Source organism: Sapajus apella, unplaced genomic scaffold, assembly GCF_009761245.1.
Source record: "Sapajus apella isolate SASKATOON/1434 unplaced genomic scaffold, GSC_monkey_1.0 scaffold45, whole genome shotgun sequence".
Taxonomy (NCBI): Eukaryota; Metazoa; Chordata; class Mammalia; order Primates; family Cebidae; genus Sapajus; species Sapajus apella.
Genome location: NW_022436985.1, coordinates 11,709,178 through 11,735,041, shown reverse-complemented (window position 1 = coordinate 11,735,041; position 25,864 = coordinate 11,709,178). Strand labels below are relative to the sequence as shown.

Genomic DNA, 25,864 nt, shown 5'->3' with positions numbered 1-25,864 from the left:
AGAAATACGCTTCTGCCAAGATTATATCAGGTTGGTATAGCAGTTGTGACTTCTTGGCAAGAAATCATGAAATACCAGAAGAAATTAAATAGTTGTTAGAAGGATGCTTTCTTCACTTTACTAGTGACGGTATCTGAGCACCTCTTCTAATCTCTAAAGTCTCCTCACCAGAGGAATTGTGCTTAGTTCCCTGGTTACTTCTCTTTTGCTTAGGTATTTCAGAATTGTGAATAAGGAAAGAATGACCTGGTAAATGCCAGCCCTGGAAATATGTGCTCACAGATGCTGTCCTCGCACTTTTTTTAGTTGCTCTTTTTCTCAGGGGGCTGGACTCTGTTAGGCCGAATTTCCCAGGTTTATCTGTCAGCTGCCTTAGGGATGGTCTCAGCCAACAGGAGGGAGATACCACCAGGAGACATTTCTCTCCATACTTTTTTCCAGTATGGAAAAAAGTGTCTTATCTGTGTCTGTGAGTCCAGCTCCCACTGAATGGGTCATTACTACCTGGGCTCCAGTAAACCACCCCCAAGCTCTCAGGTTGATAGTAGCTTCCCATTTGCTTATCTCTGTGTTGGTCCAAGGGTATCTGCTTTTGACTTCTGCACTGCAATCTGAGAACATCCTTATCTTTGACACCCTTTAAACATCCTTTAGGGTCTCATCTGCTTAGACCTCTGATCTTAAACCACATGTCTCTCCTGACTGTCCAGCTGGCCTTGACTGCCTGGCCTACATATCTGCATCAGCTCTCTCTCTGGATTGCTCAGATCAAGCTCTGGAACCTGTTCTACTTTGACCACAGGCTTCTGATTCCCTTCTCTCTCCTTTCTGATGCCATGTCTAGCTCTATTCCATTCACCTCATCATGGTTGCTGGTTCTATAGTTGATCAATGTTGAAAAGCGGCTACTCTGAATGTTGATGTTTGCTGAGCTGCAGGACAAAAACCCTCTACAATGATCTCTAAGTTCCCGCTTCAGATTTACCTTGAACAGATTTTCAGACACAGGCAACATCAAAGTCTACATGTTTATGTCACAAGAAGATTAAAAATAATGTGTATTTCCTGCATGTGTTCATCCCTTCCATGCATCCTCTTTGGCAATATCCAGTAAGATATAATGGCAGACAAGAAGATGGATAAAATCATGTCGGACAGTAACTCTGCTTCACGGGACATGAAATCTATGATGGTCTTGTAATAAAATAGCTTAATATAGTCAGGTTAACTTGTTTCTATAAATTCTTTCACTGTAGGCAAAAATAACATAATCCCTAAAGTAATGAACTAGTAAATAATAATATCAACAAAGTATTTAAGACCCTCTTAATTACTTTACATTATAAACAAACAGTAAATGTGTAATAGTGTTGACTATTCTGGGCTCATATTTTCTAAGTGTTTATTTTAATTGAACTTCAGCACAAATACATGTAAGTGTTACTCTGTTTCTCAGGTTATACTCTCACTGGGAATCCAAAGATCAGGTTGTTTAATTCAGGATCTATATTGATAGGTTAAATTCCCACCCTTCCCTGTCCCAATTCCCAAATTAATCTTGAGTTAGGTAAAAAATAACAAACAAGCTCAGCACTGGCCCTTTTTTACCAAATCACCTTCCAATCAAACTGGATGAATTAGTTACACCTTTTGTCTTACTCTAGTTGAGGATGTCATGTGTCCTTCGATTCCCAAACAAAATACGCCCACTCTCTCTCTGTGGTCTACATTATACCTGGAGTACCATTTCCAGGCCTCGTTTCCAGCATTCTCTTCTGGAACTTTCATTTGGCTGCCACACAGAAGTTTCTATGTTTCCTGCCAGCTGTCCTCTGGGTTCTCAAGTACCCTAGGTTCACCCACTAGAGAAAAACATTTCAAAATGCCAGTGGCCCAAGCAGCTCAACCTGCCTCTCTGCCCTAATTCCAAGAGTAAGGTTTCAGCCATTAACATATCTGGGCCTCTCTGAAACAGCCTTCAACACAGTGGTCTATCTGGTTGATCACCACTGGCCATGAAGCTTGGCCCCAGCACCTCTCCCATCTTAGGGGATGGTTCTAGTCTCAAGTCTAGGTCCTTCCTTTTAGTCAAGACTTGAGGAACCGAAAAGTGCCCACTGACTCCATATGTTTGTAATAGCCTTCTTCACGATGATTTCTTTGAGTTTTTGAAGAATTTGGTTTTGCCTGAACACACACCTCCCTCTCCCGCGTCCTCTCCCTATGCCCTTGCAAGAACAAGAACTGCAGGATAGAGCCTTTTGTAAGACTATTGTACTCAGGAGCTTTCTTGAAGTGCTCTGAAATTTCTGGCAGAAATAAAACTGCTTTTAAAAATAGTTACAGCTTATGTTCCTCATAAATCCCCTTCTTATGTGCCCTGAGAAATAATCAACTCTTCCTTAGCTTGGAGTTCACCCAGATGCTCCTTAAAGGTGCTCTATAGCCCCATTCTCAGGGGTGAAGCCACCACTGCATCCTAGAAGGGTGGCTAAACTCGATAATCTGGTAAGAGATAAGGGAATAAAGCTTCATGAACACTGCATTTTCCTCCAACAGGGCACAAGGAAGATATTAAACTGAGTTCCCCAAAACAATCCCAAATATCTCCTACTTTTCCCAAAGTATAGAGAATAATAATCAGGATTTGTGGACTCTATAATCTGTTTTTATTTTGGTTTAAACTAACAACACTAGATGCTCTTCTACCTGGCAAAGAAGAGGTAGGTATACATCGGACAAAAGAAAAAGAAAAAATGGACCTAAAATAATGTGGGAATTAGATCATCTTCATCGTTATTCAAAAAATAAATGTTGTGGAATATTTCTGCAATATCTTGTCCAGCTAGTCTTTTTCACCAGATGCATATATCCTTTTCTAATATCAAAAGGTAGTAAAGCTATGCATGTAAAAGTCATAATAGTAATGGTATTATAAGGGTAAGAATAATTTATATGATTCTTACTGACTGCTAAGCACTTGGTAAGTACTTTATGCACATTAACTCTTCAAAATCTCAGAATGCTATGCCGTACATATGATGGGAAAAGCGAACTTTCTTAGTTTAGAAAACTGAATTGCAGAAAGGTTAAGAAGCTTGATCAAAGCAAATTAGTAATGGGCAGAACAGAAATTTAAACCTAACTCAGCTTTCATATCTATGAAGATGCAAACAACTCAACCAATTACATTTGTGTGCAATATATTTGCCCTCTTAATGAACACTGAACCAGAGTTAGAGCATCTTCCAATTGTTTCATGAAAAAGCATTGACATTATATGCAAATTGCGTGTTCCATTTTGAAACCACACGGTTATTCTAAACATTATTTGAATAACAACTTGCTAATAATTTGAACAGTTACTTCAAAATATTTATGTACTATTACTACACAGATAAATTACTCTTGAGCTTAGCATCCAATTTTAAATACTTTCAAACTCATGCATACATGACTAATTTTTCCTCTTAGAATTATGAAAATATTCATTCATGTGCTCTTCTCATTTGATTTTTGTACTTTGGTAGTTTTGGAAACGTGATAAGATAGCTCATAGTATGATTAATAGCTTAGTACATATAACATATCTATACTCTTTCCACTTATCCTCTAAATTATCACATTATCAGAGTTTCTCCTTTATCTCTTGTCCTCTTGCCATTATTTCCATCCAATGAAACTTATTTTTCTTCTCTCACACCTTTGAATTTCCTTCCCTTTCTAACAGGACGTGAGTTACTTGAAGGCTCTTTGATCAGAATGAAAATCCTAATTATTTGATACTTCCATTTATTTGGATTATAAAGACATACAGGAGTACATTTTGCAAAAGTCTTGTCAGCCCTGGCAGAAGATACATCACTCTATTATAATTTTGCCATGTGTCCATAAAGAAAGGTCATCTTATTTTAGACATATGTTCACATGCAATAACAGAGACGTGAATTCTAAGGATATTGCAGAAAGCATAGTTGACTACTGATTCTGCAGAAAGCATAGATGACTACAGACTTCAGGATCTGTCTTTTCTTAGTTGTGACCACTGTTATGCACTTCATAGAGTAATAAATCGTTCTTCCCCTAGTATCGGGATTCCCATCTCTTCACTATAAAATGTCTAGATGTAAGACATGTTTACCCTTGTACAATCAATGATCTCAGTCTAGATGTCAAATACTTGCTTGTTCTGTGTATTAACTGATTTCTTTTCCTGGACCTGAAGCCTCTATCAGATCCTTCCCCTAAAATTCATGCATTCTGCCTTGTTGCTAGCCATGCCCTAGCATGCCAATATCAAAATGATTAAGAAAAAGGCTCTAGATATTTTAGTATCCTAAATTTTATCTTTTCATTCTACAAAGCATTTTTTTCATAAAAAGTTAAAATAAATTTAAAAACTCATTGATACTATTCAGTATGATGTTGTTATAGATTCCAAGCAACTATCTCTTTTATAGGCAACATACTTACAAGTGAATTACAAATGCAGACTTTATGACTCTAATTAAACTCTAGGCCACAACCCATTAAAACCAGATTAAACACATTAAGTTAGATATAAGAAAAAATAAATATGTGACATACTGGGGCCAAAATTAACATGACTCTAAATAAATAAGGAGAAGCAATTTCAAATAAGTTATATTTATATAACATTTTTATCAACATAACCTAAAATATTTTCTTGAATTTCATCAGAGATAAAATTTTTATACTTAATTTTCATATACATTTACATCATATTTTCTCTCACCCACTCACTTCATTACTTCATTCCATCTCAAGAATATCTTTGCAAGTATTTCCCAAGTGTGAGACACTAGAAGAGGTTCTATATTTTAGTTGTAAGAATATATATTAATTTTAGGAGCATTATAATTAAACTCAGAAATATTTAATTGTAGGGATTTTATTTTGTAAGAATCAAATAAAATGACTAAAAATTAACTTAAGGCAAAATGAAACTTCAACATCATTGTAAAACTAATTAAGAGAGCAGATCTTTAAAAAAATGTAATGCAGGATGATTACACTTCGGTTTCCACATTTGGGAGACTCATTAATCACTTAAGTGTTTTCTCTGAAGTTTTTAAATGTTTAAAGGTTGGGTTACATTATGAAAAGTAGCTCTTGAATATTGTGTCTGTAAAGTTCAACTATTGAGTCCTCCCTGCCATCTTTCATATCTTCTCTAGTGAAGAATGAAGAAATGGGAATTATGTGTTTGAATCTGGCACCCTGACATGGAAAAACACATGGTGAAGCAGAGGGAAGAAAACTGAAAGAAAGTGAAAATATCCTCAAGAATACCTTGGAGAAATAAACAGTATTTCAAATGAAAGATTAAGAACAAATCCAAACAAATGAATTTGAAGGTGTTATGTAAAAGGAAATGAGATGATTTATCACAGGAACTCTAAGAATTTGAGAAGCTTTTCATGTTTGTGGGAGAAGGTAACGCTGCTGGCAGGAACATTTCAAGGTGGTACAGAAAGGAAATTCTCATCAGGAGGCCTCTAGAGCACACATGGGCAACAGCAAGACCCCCTTGCCCTGCTCAGCCTGGATTCATACAGAAGAAAGGAGAGAGGTAAAGATAAAAGAAGGAGGTTGAATAGAAGGTATTAAATGGTTAAAAAATACGTTTTAAGATAGAAAGAGTTAAGCTTCTGAGAAGATTCTCCATGTCTGGGTATAAGACCTGGAGATACATCATACCGATCACCCTGAAGGAATGCACTTACTGAAATACCCACTTCTAGTTCGTCTAGTTCATGGAAGGTTTCACAAGGCACCAATGGTCTTATAAAAACTTTCTCACTGAAATATCCTTAAGTATCACATTTTACTAGTGGCAGGTATCTTTTTAAAAAAAATGCAAGCAAAGCAACTTGTCCTCTGTTGTTTCATACCATTAAGTTTGCATTCGAAGAGGCTTACAGTTAAACACGCAAGAAGAAATACAAGTGTTAGCAATTTAACAGAAACAATGGTAGTGTGTCACGGACATCTAAGGCTTGTTGGACTAAATCATCCCCTCTTCTAGTAAGCCCTGTAAAAAACATATTTAAAACATATATTGAAGAAAATAACTTTTAGAGGGGCAGATAATAGGCTTTGGACTTAGAAAATTTATACAAGTCCATTGTGAATTATTTTGTCTTCTAGTTTTGTTCAGTTTTTGCTATGAACTGTGCTTTGTGAAAGTAAAGGAAGCCTATTTCTTACCGCCTCCACTTCAGCTGGGTCATACCAGACATTGATGTAGGGATGCTGTAAGGCGTCGTCCACTGATATTCGTTTTGCTGGATCAATCACTAACATCTTTGACAACAAGTCCCTGGCTTGGCTGGCTAAAACAATAAATGAGAAAAATAATTAGTAAGATTTTGATTTCAGTAAGGAAATTTGTTGAACAGAGAGGAAATTAAGAAAATAAAGTATGGAATAGTATCTTCCTTCCAAACATCAGGTAAATTCTTTGATGTGATGGAAAGGAAATGCATTTTACACCCGTTTCTTTGTGTCTCTAAGCCTAAGGCTTCATTTTGAGGCTAAGGGTTATACTGCTTTGAGTATAAAATTATTCAAATAATTTTATACTCAAATTTCTAAGTAAGATGTATCAACCCAGAGAGTTTACGCAAGCAAAGTAATCATCTTTGGTAACCTGTGTGAATATAGGATAAACAGAATAAAGTGCATGGAAAGTGTAAATGCATGATGTTCAACAAAAGTGTGGATGCCTGTTTGAAGTTAATTAACATGTGTGTCTTTATATTCTTATTCATACAGCGAAATTATCAGAATTTTAATTTAATTCAAGTATACAAATTGACTTAACAGTTTGAATCAGACAAATTTCTTTTCTTTCTCTGTTTGTTTATTAATTTAATTTTATTTGTTTATTTATTTTTGAGACAGGATCTCCCTCTGTTGCCAGGCTGGAGTGCAGCAGAATGACCACAGCTCACTGCAGCCTGGAACTCCTGGGCTCAAAGGATCCTCCCATCTCAGCTTCCCACGTAACTGGAACTACAGGCATGCACCATCATGTCCGGCTTTTTTATATTATGATTTTTTTTTTTTTTTGGTAAAGATAAGGTCTCCCTATATTGCCCGAACTGGTCTCGAACTCTAAGCTCAATGGATCCTCCCACCTCAGCCTCCCAAATTCTGGGATTACAGGAGTGAGGCACTGCTCCCAGTCACAAATTTCTTATATATATAAAAACAATAGAAGAATTGATGTGATAGAAATAATATCATTCAACTACTGAATTTTATTTTTACATTCTGTAATCATCAGGCATTTTTTAATCAATGGAATCATGATTTGATGAAATCCAGTAGCTAAAGACTGAAGCCAGTCTAATGCTACACCAGACACTAAGGAAAAACTCTATATTATGTAAATATTATTATAACTAATTTTATGGTTGTGGGTAGTAACAGTTATAAAATTACACAGTGATAGTATATTTATTTAATAACATTGTTAAAAGACACATTAATTTTAATCTCTAAAAATATGTAATATTTTACATAAAGTTTTAACAGAAATGAATATATCAAATCAATATTGTTACACAATGGATTTGAAAGTTGAACAGTTGGCCAGGGACAGTGGCTCAAGCCTGCAATCCCGGCACTTTGGGAGGCCAAGGCGGGCGGATCATGAGGTCAAGAGATCGAGACTATCCTGGCCAACATGGCGAAACCCCATCTCTACTGAAAAAAAAAAAAATACAAAAATTTGCTGGACGTGGTGACATGCGCCTGTAGTCCCAGCTACTCGGGAGGCTGAGGCAGGAGAATTGCTCGAACCCGGGAGGCGGAGGTTGCAGTGAGCCAAGATTGTGCCATTGCACTCCAGCCTAGTGCCTGGAGACTCTGTTTCAAAAAAAAAAAAAAAAAAAAAAAGTTGAACTGTTAAAATATTGTTTATTCTAAATATATGGTAAGACATCAAATTAAAGAGAAAAAATTAAATTGGTTTTCAAACAATCAACATAGATGACTCTGTGGACATGTATCAGTTTTTATTTAATCAATTTTCAGATTAAGACAACTGAGCTAATTCTACAAATTTGAAAATTATATAAAATATAAAAATCAGGAAATAATATCTAACCCCCTTAGCTAGAGGCAATGACTATGATTATTGGCATATTTTTTTCTAGTGCTGTTCATGTATTTTTCACATAATATTAATTATACTACAGTTAAAATACAGCAATTAATTTTTTACCTGTATTTTTTGGTAATTAATAAATTATTATTACCAATTAGTAATTGATAATAATTACCAATTTACTTGGTAATCAATAAATATATCTTTTAATGTTCTTAACAAATATGAAAAAATCACTAGTTAAATCAAATTTGAGAACTTTTTATTAACATTTTTTTGGGAAACTCAATCCTAGAAACTATTATTACTTTTAAATTAAAACTCTGAACTGCACGGGAACAACAGAAATACAGAAATACTTACAGGTTTACTCAATATTTAATTTTCTCATTGTCAATGGCCTCCTAATAGCCTAACAGAGCTGTGTTTATTTATTCATTGCTTTAAAGATCTCTTTAATTTGTAACTGATTTTACATCCAAATTCATGTACAATTCTCATAGATTCTCTCATCAAATCCATCCATTTTTCTGTTTTTAGAAAAAGCTGGAATTAGAATGGACTGTTCATGAATAGGATCATGAACTACACCAATACCAAATCATCTTGCTAAGAAACAATGATCAATACTATTGTTAGGAAACAATATGGGAAAACGTTTCAATGCATTCTCTTTCATTCTTTCATTTGAAAGCAAATGTGTTATGCTCTTTTCCAAATACAGTATAATAAATTCTTCTCTTTGGTTATTTGTATATTATGATTATTTATATTTGTCAATTTTATATTAAAAATTAAAATCAATAATCAAATATGCAAACTAGTTTATCATTTACAAAAGTAATATAGTTGCAGAGATTCAAATTGAATTAAAAAGTAAACTCAAGAAAATTGTAATTATATCATGAAACATAGTATCTTAATAGCCTTTTTATTGTGATTTCATACAATAGTTGAATGAGGGCTTTTTGTCTCTGTATTGTTGCAAGTGTCTTCATAAGAAGGGATTACTTTTGCCTGATATCTCAATTACTATCAGGAAGGCATGATTTCTGCAAGATCTTTACTTGGAGTATCAGCTCTTTTTCAAACTGGATACAGGCAATGTTGATCTTAAAAGCAGTAGATTTAGAAATAATTTTGTCCATTGTCAGTAAGACAGTCCATAGAGGCAGCTGAAGGAAGAAATCCAACTGTGCAACATGTGTTAAGAGCTCAGAAACAGTGTTGCACATTTAAAACCCATTAGATAAAAGTTCAGAAGATATAAAAACATCCTGGAAAACAGTGGCACCACATTTTAGATTCCTCATTTCCTTTAAGTCTTCCTCAGCTATACATATTAAGTTTGTAAGTTAACTCTGTAGATAATTAATTTGTTCATATAACATTCGGGACTAAATTTAAAAAGCATGTGTCCTAAGTTTTTATTTTTTGATAATTTATAGATACATCTTAAAACACTATTTTTATTATATTTAATGTCACTGAGCACCCACAGTGAGCCAGGCACTGCTCTAAGTGTTCGACAAATTATTAAGTCAATTAATCTTCCCAACAACCCTATAAGGTAGGTTCCCTCTATGTTCATTTGTTAAAAGAAGGAAAGAAAAATTAGGTAACTTGCTCAGGGTCATACAGACTTTAAGGCAGAGGGACATATTTGAAGCCAGGCAGGAGGGAAACAGATTTATTTCAAAATCAGATTTCCAGGAGTGTCCCAAATTATAAGAATTTGGTATTATTATTTATATTACAATTTATGCATTGCCAAATTTATTCCATGTCTCCAAATGAGACTGAGGCATTATCAAGTCAATTTTGTGGGTGAAGATATTTGTTACTCAAATACATTAACTGCCAACAAAGTGATAGGAAAAAATGACTTATCAATGGAAGTGTTTATATTGAATAAAAAATGTATATAAAATCTCAGTTACTATTTTAAAATAAAAAATAATTTAAGCACTCCATAAATTTTTAACAAAAAAAAGAAATTCAGATCTGCATCTCCAAAATCTTGCAACTAAACTTTGCACTGAAAATATTTTTAGGTAATAAAAAGGGTTGAAACCATGATTTCAATGTATATATGTATATTATATTGGTCTTTCAGAGTTAAATAAGTTTAGGATTCTAAATAACCCCCCATGAAATACATAGTGCACAGCATCATCACACTATCCTTCCCTCTGAATATTCAGATCTAAAATCCATGGTTTCTCCCCTTTGTAGGAAAGATCTTCCAAGAAATATCTCTCTTTAACTTGAAATTGTGCCAATTAAAGAACTGATCAATGTTTGATGTGATAGGTTATACCAACTGCTCTGATTTGACCATTATACTTCCATACACATTTCAAAATATCACCCTGTATTCCATAAATATGCACGATTATCATGTGTCAACTAAACATAAAAGGAAACAAAGAGAAAAAGGCTGATGTCTCTATACTGTGTACTTGTTTGGCCCCTCACCCTCATAGTTGTTCTTAAGTCATTCTTGAAGAGCATACCTTTGAGTTTATTGTGCTCAGAGTCCGCTGGGAAGAGGGAATCTGGGAAGAGCTTGGGGAAGGTGAGTCCTGCATACTTGGGCCGATTCTCCACATAGTTTCTTACTGTGGGTTGCAATTTCTTCATGAATTCTGGACATGGTGTTCCTAGTTGTTCAATTACCTTATTCCACTGGTCAATATCTGAGAATTGAACAGTTAAGGGAAAAAGGAAGTACAGACCACTAGCCTTTCAACAACTGGGAGGCTAACTCTTCTCAAAGTCCTAAACAGTCACTAATGCAACTAGAGGATTAATAAGCAACAAAGCATGAAAATGCAAAATCAGACTTGTCAGCGTATGAGTCTTCTTGAAATTTTAAATTCACTTATGAAACTTATATACTTTTGGAAAACTAGTAATTATTTAACAAAATAAGATATCATGAAATAGTCTTTGCATTGTACAGATAAAAAGTTATTCAAATAACACAAGACGAATCTCATATTCTTCAGATAAACTTCTATATAATCACGTGCCTTAGAATAAAAATATATAACGACACATTATAGTGACGTTTTTATCCTGAAGTTACCTCTATTATTTATATTTTTAAATGACAAGTAAACAAGTATTTTAGATTATATTCATTTACATTTTCCTAAATTACCTTTAAGATATTTTTTTTTCTCTAAAACTCTGGAATTTTTTTCTATTTGTATACGTCATGCATATCAATACAACTTTTGACAGTAAAACAGCTCAGTTCTTTGCCAAATTCCTAAAAATCATATTTATTAAAGAAAGAAATCACCTATTTCATACTTATTTTTACCACTGACATTACTGAATATTGTTTTCAATGAAATATGTGAGTGAACAGAGGAATTTCAATTTAAAACAACAGATTTCTATCCGAGTACATCCAAGTTTAGAAAGTACATTAAGTTTAAGGAATACCACAGAAAAAATATTGCCTCTCTATGAAAATTAATACCCTCTTAAATCGGAGCTAGCTCTTTTGGCAGACAAACTCACTGACTAAGATTCTTTTTATCATCTATCATTACTATTTGACATATCAGAGCCTTGAGAGTGATAAACACCATCTACTCTGAAGAACCAGCTGGAAACAACTGATTTCAAACAGTTTTCCTTGCCATGTGTCAGTGAATAATAGAGACCTTGGAAATTCCCCTTACATCCAATACTGCAAGCAGTATTCTCTCCTACATTGCTTATTCTTCTACAACTCTGTTCTTTTGTGTTTGGTTAATTCATTCCACTAAGGTACGGTATGACAGTTAAGGGACTCTTACTATAATATTACTTAGTTGAAGTTTGTAAAGTCTTTACTCCTAGTTATTCAAGAGGTTTGGACTAAAAAAGATTGTCAATCCTGATTAAATATAAGCTTAACTGTATTCAACAAAAATAAATATATAATACACAGTAGCTAGGAGATTGAACAAAGATAAAATCAAATTAATTTGCAAATCCTCTTCTTCCTCCCTGTAATCTGGCTGAATAAAACTTAAATTACTACATATTCTCTCAGTTATTGGAATAAATAAATATATAAATAAAAAACATGTAACTACAGACTATCAACATAAGAAACAAATGTGGGAAAAACAATAACATTCCTGTACAAAATAGTAGCAATAATTAAATAAGAACATGTTTTGATAAAAGCTCATCTAATTATCACGTTCATGAGAAAATGCAGTAGTAATTCACTAGAAATAATAAAACTAAAACATTATATAAGGTTAGAGTTACAAATTACTCTTAGACAAGAGCCTGTATTACTACTATGGATATAGGTAAGCTATATCCATAGTACGTAGACGTACTGAATAGAATACATTAGTATAGTAAAATAAAACCTAAGAGCTTGTCATTACAAATTATGAAGAGATATATTTTTTAAAGTTGGGTTACCATGCCCTACCAAGCTATCATTTCATCATTGGCCAAACTTCCTCAAAATTCTAACTATTTGATGTCAAACTTAAAATAGAGGCTAAGAGGATGTCATATTTTCTGTAACTAAGTCATTTAACAAAGTTGGCAAAATAATCCCAACATAGTATTACATCCTAATTACATTTGCTAGAATCATAAAGATATACAGTAAAGAATTGCTTTTAAAGAAGTATTCCCAAAACAAAAAAAGTGATGCTTCTACATTAAAGTTTAAAGAGAGTCAGATATTCTGGAATTTGTTAAATAAGAATTGTTAAAAATGCATCTTTTAATAAATCATAATTAGAGTCCATAGACACACTCGTGTTCATTCCTGCCTTAGATTGCTTTTAAATGAAACACTGTTGTGGTTCTCGATGCAATGGCTTACAAGAAGAAGGGTGGCAAGAATCTTTATCATTGTCAATGAAATAGTTAAACGTTCACACTGCAAATCTGTGTTGCAGCCATCTTTAAAAGTCTGTGTCTTTATTTAACCAATCCATTGCAAGTTTTTTCTTCCCATAAACATATGGGTATGTATATCTGCATATGGTAAGTACTTGTTTTCCAGGTGTTCATGGGATACTAACATGAACCACTATGTACAATTTAGTTGAGTACATGATTTTTCTTTATAGTAGTAATTAACCTAACCTAAGCCAAGGCTAGAAGTCCCATCTCTTGTTTGCATGTTCAGTGCTTATTTCAAGTATTCCAGTAAGGAAAAGAGTAAATTTGGAATGATATGGTAAAAAGTTGCTTTAATATGGCCATAAAATTAATGGTGTGTTTTGTCAGAAGCAATTCCCTTAAAGAATGTCTCTGAAGCCCCTTCCTTAGTCTATCTGGTTAACATATTGCCATGAAACAATTAGTTTTCTTAATATTTTATATAAAAAATAGGTGACATTTTAAATGGAAAAACAGATCTCCACAATGATTACATTTTTAAAATACATAAAATATTGACTAGATTTTATGATTATGTGTTAATTATTAACATGATAAATATTTTTTAAAGAATGACGAAAACCATTTTTGAAGAATAATTTATTGGCTTTACAATATCCATAAGTTATCATCTTTATACTACACAGAGTGAGGATTTACAGATCCTAGCTCTGTGCAGTTATCACAAAAGCAATAAGTATATTTGTTTTTATATTTTTGATGTACTGCTTAAGAAATTATCACCTTAACATATACCCTTATCAAATTAATTGAATACAAATGGAAAAGGGACATTTAGTAAGAATTATTTGACAGTAAATCACCTGATATCATTCTAAATTGATTGCATAAAAGTGGGACTATATTGCAAGAAGTTCAATTTTACAGAGCATGATGTCAAGACAATATACAAATGTTATTACTGAGTTCTTCAATAAATAGTATTACAATAGGAGAATAAACAAATAAATATAAATGTAAAAATGAGTATCTGAAAACCTAAGATTGAAAATATTTTTAATTAATATTATCAATTAGATAATAACTTACATTTCAAGCACTTCTCTTTCTTTAGCTTCCTTTGTTAGGGAACTTTCTAAAACAATAATGCCTTGAACCTAAGGTATGAAAAGGTCAATTTTGGGGCCTCTTCATTGCACAGGCCCTTATAAGACTTATCCTTTTCTGGGTATTTTGGGTCATAATTATGAAAATAATTTGTGCCATCCATATTTTAGCCTTCAGAGCTTACTAAATAGAATCATAAAGAGCTATTTAATGGCCTCATTTAATTGTGTCCTTTGAATGACTACATCATCTGTTTATGTTTTCCTCTATCATTGATTGTTTTTGTTGTTATGAATGTGATTTCCAGAGCTGACACTTCATAGTTTCTGACTTGCTTTCTACTCTGCTCTAGGCCTTATAACCAATTCTTTATGCAAAAATTTTCTGACTTCTCTTTGCAATTTAAAGAACATCAGTGTTTCTCTCTAAATTCTTAGCTATGTCCTTAGGGAAGGACAATATTGCCAAATTGCAATGTTGGTATAGAATCGTTCCAAGAGAGACTTGTCATCCACGCCAACCAGCTGTTTAGGCACAATGTTGAGTAGATTTATGTGGCTTTATATTAGCTTTGCAGGAAAAAATGTTGTGATCAATTATTATGTCTGCAACAGATGCACAATAAGGAAATTAAGGCACATAAGCCATGTATTAGGCATTATTATATTAAACAGTGGTTCCCAAACTTGAATATTCATAACACAGGGAACTTACAAAAATACAGATCCCTTCTCCCTACTCATTGATCTGCAAGATTCTGAGTCCACAGGTCTGGGCTGATATCACAAAAACACCAGTGGTAATTGTAATCAAGTATGGGATTATATTTTGAGAAATACTAGTGTAGAATATACCAAAAGTCTCTTGTGAGTTACGAAGTCCAGCTGTAAGAATAAAATGCTAACATGTTTCAGTTTTATGATACAAATAAGAATAGGATCAGATTCACCAAAAGATTATTCCACACCTATTTGTTACCGAAAAATTGGGGGTCATTCACCTGAGAATACTTGGAGAAAGAAAAGTACTAATCTCTATTTCTTTGCCCATGCAATTTTCCTGCAAAGTCCATGGGAAATTATAGTAAGTGGCACTTGTAGGCTCCCAGTAAATGGAGAAGAATTCTGTCCCTCATCATCTGTGGGAGAACTAAAATTGTATGCTGCTATTACCGTGGAAAGTACTAATTATAGTTCCTTGTGATTAAATTTGTGGTTAAAAGAATTTTTTTCTAAAAATAATTATAAAGAGATATATATGTGTATATATGCACAAATATATAGAGTTCTGAATCTAGATTTCCAGGTTTATGTTTTGAATTGTTTTGTTTCTTTAAAAAAATGTTTTTAGGGTATTTTTTATTTGAAAATGTTATTTTCCTTTCAAAAGTCCTTGTCAGATTCTGGTAACAGGAAATATGAATAAGACTTAATGAACAATTGTAACTAACATCTGTTTTAATTATAGTTGAGCATAGAAAGAAGAATTGTAAGCCAAAACACATCCACAACATGAAGCTGGAAAATTAAATAAAAGGCCATTTGTACTCTGGCACTAGCACATTGCTAGTGTTACAATATGGGACATGGAATATCCAAAGGCTAATATTTGGAACTTTATATAAATCTATTCACTATTATATTCTATCCCTACTTAGAAATAAAAAAAAAATGCCCAGAATACAGAACTATTCAGTCTAAAATGTCAATACTGCTGAGGTTGAGAAACACTTGTAAATATTTGTCAATCTCCTCACTGATATAAAAAATGTATATTGACAACCTATTATGTGAAACTATGCTAAGTATTTTGAGGAAATCAAAAATAAATTAGATATAAATCCTACATTTACCATATTCACAGAGATAAAATTCACAGTTGAAAGAGAGTAGGTGATCAATAATATTATTAAAAAAATTTAAAAAATGGAGAGGCATGTAACTTACAAGGAAATCCAATATATACTAATGTGTTGCAATGGCAGAATTTTCATTAAGCTATTGAAGGTTAATCTTTGGGGAGTTTCATTTGCATAGGCCTCTTACAAGACTAATTTTTTGTTGGTAGTTTTATTTTTTTGTAAATAGCAACTGAATGATATTTACAAAAATGACATTTTTGTAAATATCATTCAGTTGTATGATATTCTGATCTCAAAAATATTGGACTTGATTCTCTCAGCATGAGATAGTATTTTGAAAGTGGGAAGAGGCCTTGGAGATCATGTAATTTGGCATCTCTATTTTAAAGCTGAAAAGTATTAAAGCCCTTTCCAATTTGGTAAATAATTATAAACAAAAGAGCTAATACAAACAGTCTACACTAACAGAAATATAGACTCTACTTAAGAGAAATTCAGGGACACTGCACTCTGTTTTGTAAGGCCAAATCTAGAAAATTACGTTCATTTCTGTATATAATACTACATACAGTGGAAGTTAAGAAGAGGCAATCAAGCTTATATGAGGTCAAGAAAATATACCACTTAAAGCATAGTTGAAAAAAACTTTTGATATTTAAACTAAAAAAGGAAGATAGAGGTTGTTCTTGCCTCCATCCTAGCATTTTGGTCTCTCTTATTCTATAGCTATTATCACCTTCTTTTAGTATCTTGCATTTTTTAATGTAAATATCATGATAATAAGAATTTTTGTCAGTTTTTTTTTTTTTTTTACTAATGTATTTCTGGAGACAAGAAGTACCCAGTATACAGTAGGTGCTCAAAAATATTTATGTTATAAATTAATGTCTATTTTACACCCAATCAGAGTTTTGTACAGACAGAATACAAAGAATGGAAGAAATAAAATATTCAAAGAAACAACAGCTGAGAAATTCCAGTAACTGAAGAAAGGTTGGAATCTAGGAAACAATGATTCTCAAGGAAGATAAATAAAAAGAAATCCATACCGAGTCTCATAGTAGAGAAACAGCAGATAATCAAATACCCAAGAAAAAAAAATCCCAAATGAAGGAAAAGGACAGATTATCTGCTAATATGCCTATTACACTGACAACTGATTATTTACCAGCAATACTGGAAAAAAAAAGCAAGTAGAATAATATCTTTAAACGCCAAAAGAAAATCAATTTCACTGTAAAATTCTATAACCAAACTATCTTTCAGATAAGGGAACCTCAATTAAAATAGAGTTTTAATATCAAACACTCCACTAAAGATACTTCCTAAAGACATACTTAAGGAGAAAATAATAATAATCTCAAAATAAAAGGTCAAAATGTAAGGGGTAGTGATAGGCCAAAAAATAGCAATCATAAGGGTAAGTATAAACAAACCACATTTATGCAAAGAAAATAAAAATCACAATATTGTCAATTGATGAGCCTAAAAAGAAAACTAAAATACTGGACATAGATAGCCTATTTAAGTCAGGACAATAATTATCTAAATTAGCATTTTCCAAGATCCTTTTATGTTCAAGAGAAAGATTAAAATAATCATCTTAATTAAAATAGCATTTTATTAAAAATTGAACTTTAAATACAACTCCAAAATAAATACCAATAGGGATTTTTTTAAAAAGTTAGTAAGCCAATTCTAAAATCTTAATAGAAGAGCAATGGTGCATTAATAGTCAAGATACTTCTGAAGATAACCAAGAGAAAAAAAGAAGGGTATTTACCCTAACTGATGTAAGTGAAGAGCATATATTTATATTCATTAAGACAGGGTGTTCATGGTCCAGAGACAGACGAACCAGTGGAACAGAACACAGAGCCTAGGACTTAACACTCCTCCCCCAAATATGTGGAGACTTATTAGAGAGACAGCATTATAGATCTGTAAAGAAAAAGTAAGCTAATCAATAATTGAAACTCGAATAAAGTGGATTCTTTCACACAGAAAAAAAAAATCAATTCCATGTGGACTAATGGTTTAACTGTAAGAAACCAAACTTTAAAATATTTCCAGTAAAGTTATAGCACAATATAGCAGTATCAAATGATTGTGAAGACATAAAACATATAAATTATAGGAAAAGACAGACTGCCAGCTTCTAAAATTACTATAAAATAAAATGGGAAAATAATCCAAATACAAGAAGATATTTGCAACACATAAAACTGACAAAAATTAGATGCCAAATTATATAAAGAATGTCTACTAATCAACAGGAAAAAAACACAACAGAAAAAACTGTGTTCATTCTTTGTTTTATAAGAGATATTTTATCAAAGGAAAATGCTAGTGGCCTGTGAACATAGAAAAATATCCTTAGCCTCCCTTGTAGACAAGGAAGTGTAAATTAAACCTCCAATGAAATAGTATTTTAAATACAAGGGATTGGTAACAAATTTAAAAATAAATATGACAATAGCAAAAGTTGATGAGGATGTGGACCATGTATATAAACTGTTACTCTAGAAATCAATTTGATATTACATGGGAAAGTTAAAAATGTGTACACCTATGATTCCAGGCATTTATTATTAAGAAAACCTTGCACATGTGCTCTTGTAAACATATATTCATAGCACTATGGTTTGTAAAAGAAAAAAAACAATAAAATCTGTATATATTCCAAAGTCTACTTATAGGATAATGAGTTAAAGATACCCATAGACTGAAATACTATTCAGCAATGAAAATGAGTTAACCATGTCCAGTCCATAAACGTGAATAAATCTGAAAAATATAATGTTAAGTTTTTTAAAAAGCAAGTCACAAGATAATGATGACAGTATGGCATGCAAAATACATAAAACTAAACCATAGATTGTTTAAAGATAAATATGCATATAGTAAAAACATAAGGAAAATCACAGATACAGTAAAAACAGATATTTAGAACTATGGCTAACTCTGTGTGGAAATGGGAGGATGTCGCTGCTGTGGAGCACATAAAAATATTAAGTAGCATTGGGAATGTACTGTTTTTTAACCTGAATGGTAGCATATGTGTGTCTATTTATTAATCCTATTCAAAAGCTATGCTTTTAATATTAACTCACTTGTTTAATATAAAATATCTTACAATTTCTTAAATAAAATGTCAAATATGATATAATTAATTGCAACTCCCCTCCTCAAAATTATCCCAACAGTTAAATTTTGATTCTTTTATAGAGCATTAAAAACATATTTGATTGAATAAAATTCAATTAACATTATCTACTATAATGTAGCATATAAAAATCCTTTAAGAACTGTGTGGTTATCTAAATTTCTTACTACTAAAAACAACGTGTCAAACTTTTGTAGGCACAAAAGATACAAGAATATCTTTTCAACATTTTAAGTTTTGCTCTTGAGTTAGTTCATATATTAAGACATGTGTCTGAGGAGGCAGAACAGGATGGCAAACTAGAAGGCTCCACCAATCATTCCCCCTAAAAGGACCCTAATTTAACAACTACCTATACCAAAAAACACCTTCATAGGGACTAACAATCAGATGACCACTCACAGTACCTGTTTTAAATTCCCATATTGTTGAAAGAGGTACTGAAAGCCAGGAGAAACTGTCTTGAATTGCCAGTCCCACCCCTTCCCCATCCCCAGCAGCATGGTGCAAAGAATAACTCTGTGTGACAGGAAGAGGGAGAGCTGCAATTGTAAGGAATTGAACTCAATGCTGCCCTTGTTATAGCAGAAAGTAAAACCAAACCAAACTCAGCGAACACCTGCCCACAGGAGGCGCATTTAAACCAGCCTTAGTCAGAGGGGAATCGCCAATCCCAACAATCAGTACTTGAGTTCCCACACCAGGCTAAACTGCTCTGGGCTGAGAATAAACTTGAAAGGCAGTCTAGGTCACTAGGACTGAAACTCCTAGGAGAATCCTAGTCCTGAACTAGGCTCAGAGTCAATGGACTTTTGGGACATGTGACCTACTGAGACACCAGCCAGAGCAACTAAGGGAGTGCTGGCATCACCCCTCCCCTAACTCATTATCTTGTGACTTGCTTTTAAAAAACTTAACATTATATTTTTCAGATTTATTCATGTTTATGGACTGGACATGGTTAAGTCACTTTCTTGTAACTTGCTTTTTAAAAAACTTAACATTGTATTTTTCAGATTTATTCATGTTATGGACTGGACATGGTTAAGTCATTTTCATAGCTGAGTAGTATTTCAGTCTATGGGTAACTAACTAATAACTAACTCATCATCTATAACTAACTCATCATCCTATAAGTAGACTTTGGAATATATACAGATTTTATTGTTTTTTCTTTTACAAACCATGGTGCTATGAATATATGTTTACAAGGGCATATGTACAAGGTTTTCCTAATAATAAATGCCTTGGGTCATCAGTGTCATGGTGCAGAGCTCACGGTTCCAAAAGAGACCTCTTCCATTCACGTGAGGAGAGGAGAGGGAAGAGTGCAAAGAACTTTGTCTTGCATTTTGGATATCAGCTCAACCACAGTAGGCCAGGACAACAATCAGAGTTGTGTGGCCTCCCTTCCAGCCCCCAGTTTCCATATGAGATTTCTAGATACACCGTAGAACAGAAGAGAATCCATTGCCTTAAAGGGAAAGACCAATTCGTATCAGAATTCATCACCTGCTAACTGAAGGGTCCTTGGGCCCTGAATAACCAGCAGCAATACCCAGGTGCTACGTTGAGGGGCTTGGGTGAAACTCTGAGACTTGCTGGCCTCAGGTGAGACTCGGCACATTCCCAATCGTGGTGACTATGGGTTGAGACAAAACAGCAGAGAGAAAATAAAGGGGATTTTGTCTTGTACCTTAGGCACCAGCTTAGCCACAGTGTGGGTAGAGGACCAAGCAGGCTCTTGAGGTACCAATTTCATTATTTGGCTCTTAGATGGCATTTCTGGACCATTCGACTTGGAAAAGAAGTCAAACTATTCTTGTTTGCAGGTTATATGACGTTATGTTTGCAAAAACAAAGACTCCATCAAAAAAAAAACATTTAAATTGATAAATTCAGTAAAGTTGCAGTATACAAAATTAACAAACAAAAATCAGTAGCATTTCTATATGACATCAGTGAGCAATCTGAAAAAGAAATCAAAAGAGTGATCCCATTTATAATATCTACAAATAAAATAAAGTACCAAAGAAGTAATTTAAGCAAACAAGTGGGAGATCGCTATAATAAAAACTCTAAAACACTGTTGAAAAAAATTGAATAGCAAACAAAAAAATGGAAAGATATTATATATTCATGGATTGGAAAAACAAATATTGTTAACATGTCCATAGTACCCAGAGCAATCTATGATTCAATGTAGTCCCTATCAAAATACCAGTGGCATTCTTCACATATAGAAAACACAATCCTAAAGTTTATATGGAACCACAAAAGACCTAGAATAGCCAAAGCTATCCTAAGCAAAAAGAACATAACTAGATGAATCACATTACCCAACTTCAAATTATACTACAGAACTATAGTAACCAAACAGCATGATACTGGCATAAAAACAGACACATAGAATAATAGAACAGAAAATAGAACCCAGAAACAAATCCACACACCTACAGTGAACTCATTTTCAACAAAGGTGCCAAGAACATAAACTGGAGAAAACATAGTCCCCTCAATAAATTGTGTGGGAAAACTGGATATCCGTATGCAGGAGAATAAAACTAGATCCCTATCTCTCACCATATACAAAAATTCAATCAAAATGGATTAAAGACATAAATATAAGACTATAAATTATCAATCTTCTATCAGAAAACATTGGGGAAATTCTCTAGGACATTGGTCTGGGCAAAGATTTCTTGAATAATACCTCCCAAACACAAGCAAGCAAAGCAAAAATGGACAAATGGGATCACGTCAAGCTAAAAAGCTTCTGCACAGCACGAAAACAATCAACAAAGTGAAGAGACAACCTACAGAATGAGAGAAAGTATTTGCAAGCTACTCATATGACAAGTGATTAATAACCAGAATGTATAAGCTCAAACAACTCTATAAGAAAAAATCTAATAATCTGAATAAAAATGGGCAAGATTTAAATAGACATTTGTCAAAAGAAGATATTCAAATGACAAACAGGCATATGAAAAAGTGCTAACATCACTGATAATCAGAGAAATGCAAATCAAAACTACAATGAGATATCATCTCATCCCAGTTAAAATAGCTTATATCCAAAAACAGGCAACAATAAACACTGGGGAAGATGTGGAGGAAAGGGAATGCTTGTGCACTCTCAGAACTGTAAGTTAGTATAATAACTATGGAGAACAGTTTTGTGGTTCCTCAAAAAACTAAATATAGAGCTACGATATGATCTGGCAATCCCACTGCTGGGTATATACCCAAAAGAAACGAAATCCCTATTTTGAAGAGATTTCTGCACTCCCATGTTTGTTGCAGCACTGTTCACAATAGCCAACATTTGGAAGCAACCTAAGCATCCATCAACAGATGAATGAATAAAGAAAATGTGGTACATTTTAAAATGTTAAGTGAAATGATAAGGCACAGAAAGACAAACATTGCATGTTCTCACTTATAAGTGAGAGCTGAACAATGAGAACACATGGACACAGGGAGGGGAATAATATACACTAGGCCCTGTTGGGGGGCAGAGTGGGAGGAGGGAGAGCATTAGGAAAAACAGCTAATGGATGCTGCACTTAATACCTGTGATGGGTTGACAGATGCAGCAAACCACCATGGTATGTTTACCTATGTAACAAACCTGCACATGCTGCACATGTACCCTGGAACTTAAAATTAATTTTTTTGTTTTGAGACCTAGTCTTACTCTGTCACCCAGGCTGGAGTGCAGTGGCTCAACCTTGGCTCACTGCAAGCTCCGCCTCCCAGGTTCAAGGGATTCTTCTGCCTCAGCCTCCTGAGTAGCTAGGATTACAGGCACCCGCCACTACATGTCCGGCTTATTTTTGTATTTTTAGTAGAGACATGTTTTCACCATGTTGGCCAGGCTGGTCTTGAACCTCTGACTTTAGGTGATTTGCCTACCTTGGTCTCCCAAAGTGCTGGGATTACAGGCTTGAGCCACCGAGTCAGCCGTTAAATTAATTTTAAAAATCAGAACAATTGAACTCAGGGAGATAGAGAGTAGAAGGATAGTTACCAGAGGCTGGAAAGGATAGCAGACCAAGTGGTGGGTGGGCATGGTTAATGGATAAAAGAAAAAGAAAGAATTAATAAGATCTAGTATTTGACAGCACAACAAGGTGACTACAGTAAATAATAATTTAATTGTACATTTTAAAATAACTAAAAGAGTATAATTAAATTGTTTGTAACATAAAGGATAAATATTTGAGGGGGTGGATATTCCATCTTCCATGATGTGATTATTATGCATTGCATGCCTGTATCAAAACATCTCATGTTCCCCATAAATATATATACCTATTATGTACCCAGAAAAATTAAAAATTAAAAAAAGAGATGCATGGCTCATATTCCAAGAGCTTTTAGAAATTATTGTTTTGAGAATGCTTTTATATAATGAGGATATATTGATTAAAAAACTATAACTCCTTATAATATATTAAATAGGTGCATATCATACATATGCATATCTCCAGCTCCATTTTAATGTCTCTATTTTACTAATAGATTTAGGTATAATTTTATTGTCTTTTCAGATAACTCATTTCTAATAACAGAATTTTAAAAATCAGTAATGTCTTACATGTTCAGAGGTTAATTATTTGATATTCAGTGTTCATAATTTGCTTTAAAAAGACTGATTTAAAACTTTAACTAAATTTGAAATTATTAAGAGACCACAGCCCACAATTGTTAAGACATACTTGAGAAAATGATTCCTATTTGTCCTCCAAGAATTTACAAATATGTCCCCATACAAGAGCCCCATAAAGGACTTAATATCCAAATATCAAAGGCATTGAATGTGATACTGCCACATTACCAGAACCCTAAACAATTATTTATGAGAAATTTTGACACCCAAATTATAAAATGATACACAAGCAACTTTTCCCAAGAAACTATTCTAAGAAATGTCAAATTGTATTTAATAAGCCAGTTGTAGAAATGTTTTAATTTTTTTTTAAATTTATTTATTTTACTTTAGGTGCATGCTGTATCTGGCATTTCTCCCCATGTTATCCCTCCCCACTCTCCCCTCCCTTCTCACCCCCCCCGTCTCTCCCCTACCCCCACCAACTGCCCCAGTGTTTGATGCTCCTCTCTCAAACATAACAAAAGTCATTTTAAAACACTAATTTTAATTTACAGGTGGCAATTATTCATTTCAGTAACCAATTATTCAACCACAATGAACTTCTGGAAAAACAAAGTTTTTCCAGAAGTTAACAAATTGAGTCGATTTTCATCAAATTATCTAAAATCAGCCAAAACTTAAAGACAATTTTATATTTATTCCCAAAGACCAAACACAAGGTTATAATTAATTGGGAATAAAAGAAATATTTTTTTTTTAATCCTCCAGATTTTTAAGAAATCCAAGGGAATTTAGTTTTTAGAAAGCCAGCATAGTTTCAAATAGCATTATCATTGATGTGGTAAATTATATGTCATTTAATAAAATGTATATTTAGAAAACAAAACAGCAATATAGGCAGATTTTTTTTAAAATTGTGTCAAATGCAAGATTAGAAAAAAACTTTTTAGTAAGAATAATCAGAAGTAAAAACAGTGTAACTTTATTTTTAACCAAAGTATTTTAAGTTCTTTCTTCCAACAAAAATTGAGTGCCTAATTCAATCATTTCCAGAACTATTTCTTTTAATATATAGAGAGAATATATGTATGAAACTATATATATATATTTATATATGTATATATATAAAACCAGATATAAATATTAATTCTCAAGTTTATACATTACATTATAAACATTTACTAAAAAATTGTAATGTAGGTGTTAGAAACTTAAAGAAAATGGCTATTTATAACATCCATGGATGCACCATATTAGTAATTAGATTTAGTCTAATAAGACATTAAAACCCCATTATTATAGGCTCAATTTTATTTTTGAAGTATGTTATTGAAGCAGAGGTTTTATCTTTAGTAGGATGAAAACATAAAACTTTCATAAGTGACTAAGTGTAGAGGGATATTTAACTAACTAAGGGAGTAACTAATTTTTAAGCCTGATGCTAGGACCCATGAACATCCATATACTAATCACTAATCACACACTATCCATATCTATTTAATACTGCAGAACCTCTGGAATCTTTTTGTTTGTTTCTTTGTTTGTTTAGAGACAGGGTCTCACTCTGTCGCCTAGGCTGCAGTGCAGCGGCACAATCGCTGCTCACTGCAGCTTTGACCTTGAGGCTCAAGCTGTCCTCCCAGAGGGTTTCTTTGTTGCTGAGACTACAGGTGCTCCCACCATGCCTGGCTAAATTTTTTATTTTTATTTTTTGTAGAGACAGGGATCTTGCTCTGCTGCCCAGGCTGGTCTCAAACTCCTGGGCTCAAGTAATCCTTCCACTTCAGCCTCCCAAAGTGTTGGGATTACAGGCATGTGCTGCTACATCCAGCCTTGATCTTTACTTCTTAATTATTTGTTGCTTAAGACAGAATCACTTGTAATTATTCAAGTGATTTCAATGTATTTCTTCAGATATATATAGCCATTATCAATTAATGAGGTTTTAATTATTGTGCTTGTTAATAAAATGCAGAAAATAAGAGAAGGAATTAGAGATATTATTCCCATAAATGGAGCGAATAAGAAAAATAATTTTAGAAAAAAGTTGATCAGCTGTAAAATGAAATTCACATGCATGCTTTCTAAATATATGTG

At 33.3% G+C, this 25,864-nt stretch overlaps 1 protein-coding gene across 11 annotated transcripts in view; it reads right to left on the bottom strand.

The window, feature by feature from the left end:
* The window catches only part of MAPK10 (mitogen-activated protein kinase 10), a 324,375-nt gene that overhangs the window by 45,863 nt on the left and 252,648 nt on the right, over nt 1-25,864 (bottom strand). For all 11 annotated transcript variants that reach the window (XM_032239877.1, XM_032239867.1, XM_032239871.1 and 8 more), the window contains 2 exons: nt 10,654-10,836; nt 6,232-6,356 (listed from right to left, as the gene is read on the bottom strand). In XM_032239877.1, the coding sequence (XP_032095768.1) occupies nt 6,232-6,356; nt 10,654-10,836 (308 nt within the window). The remainder of the gene's footprint in view (nt 1-6,231; nt 6,357-10,653; nt 10,837-25,864) is intronic.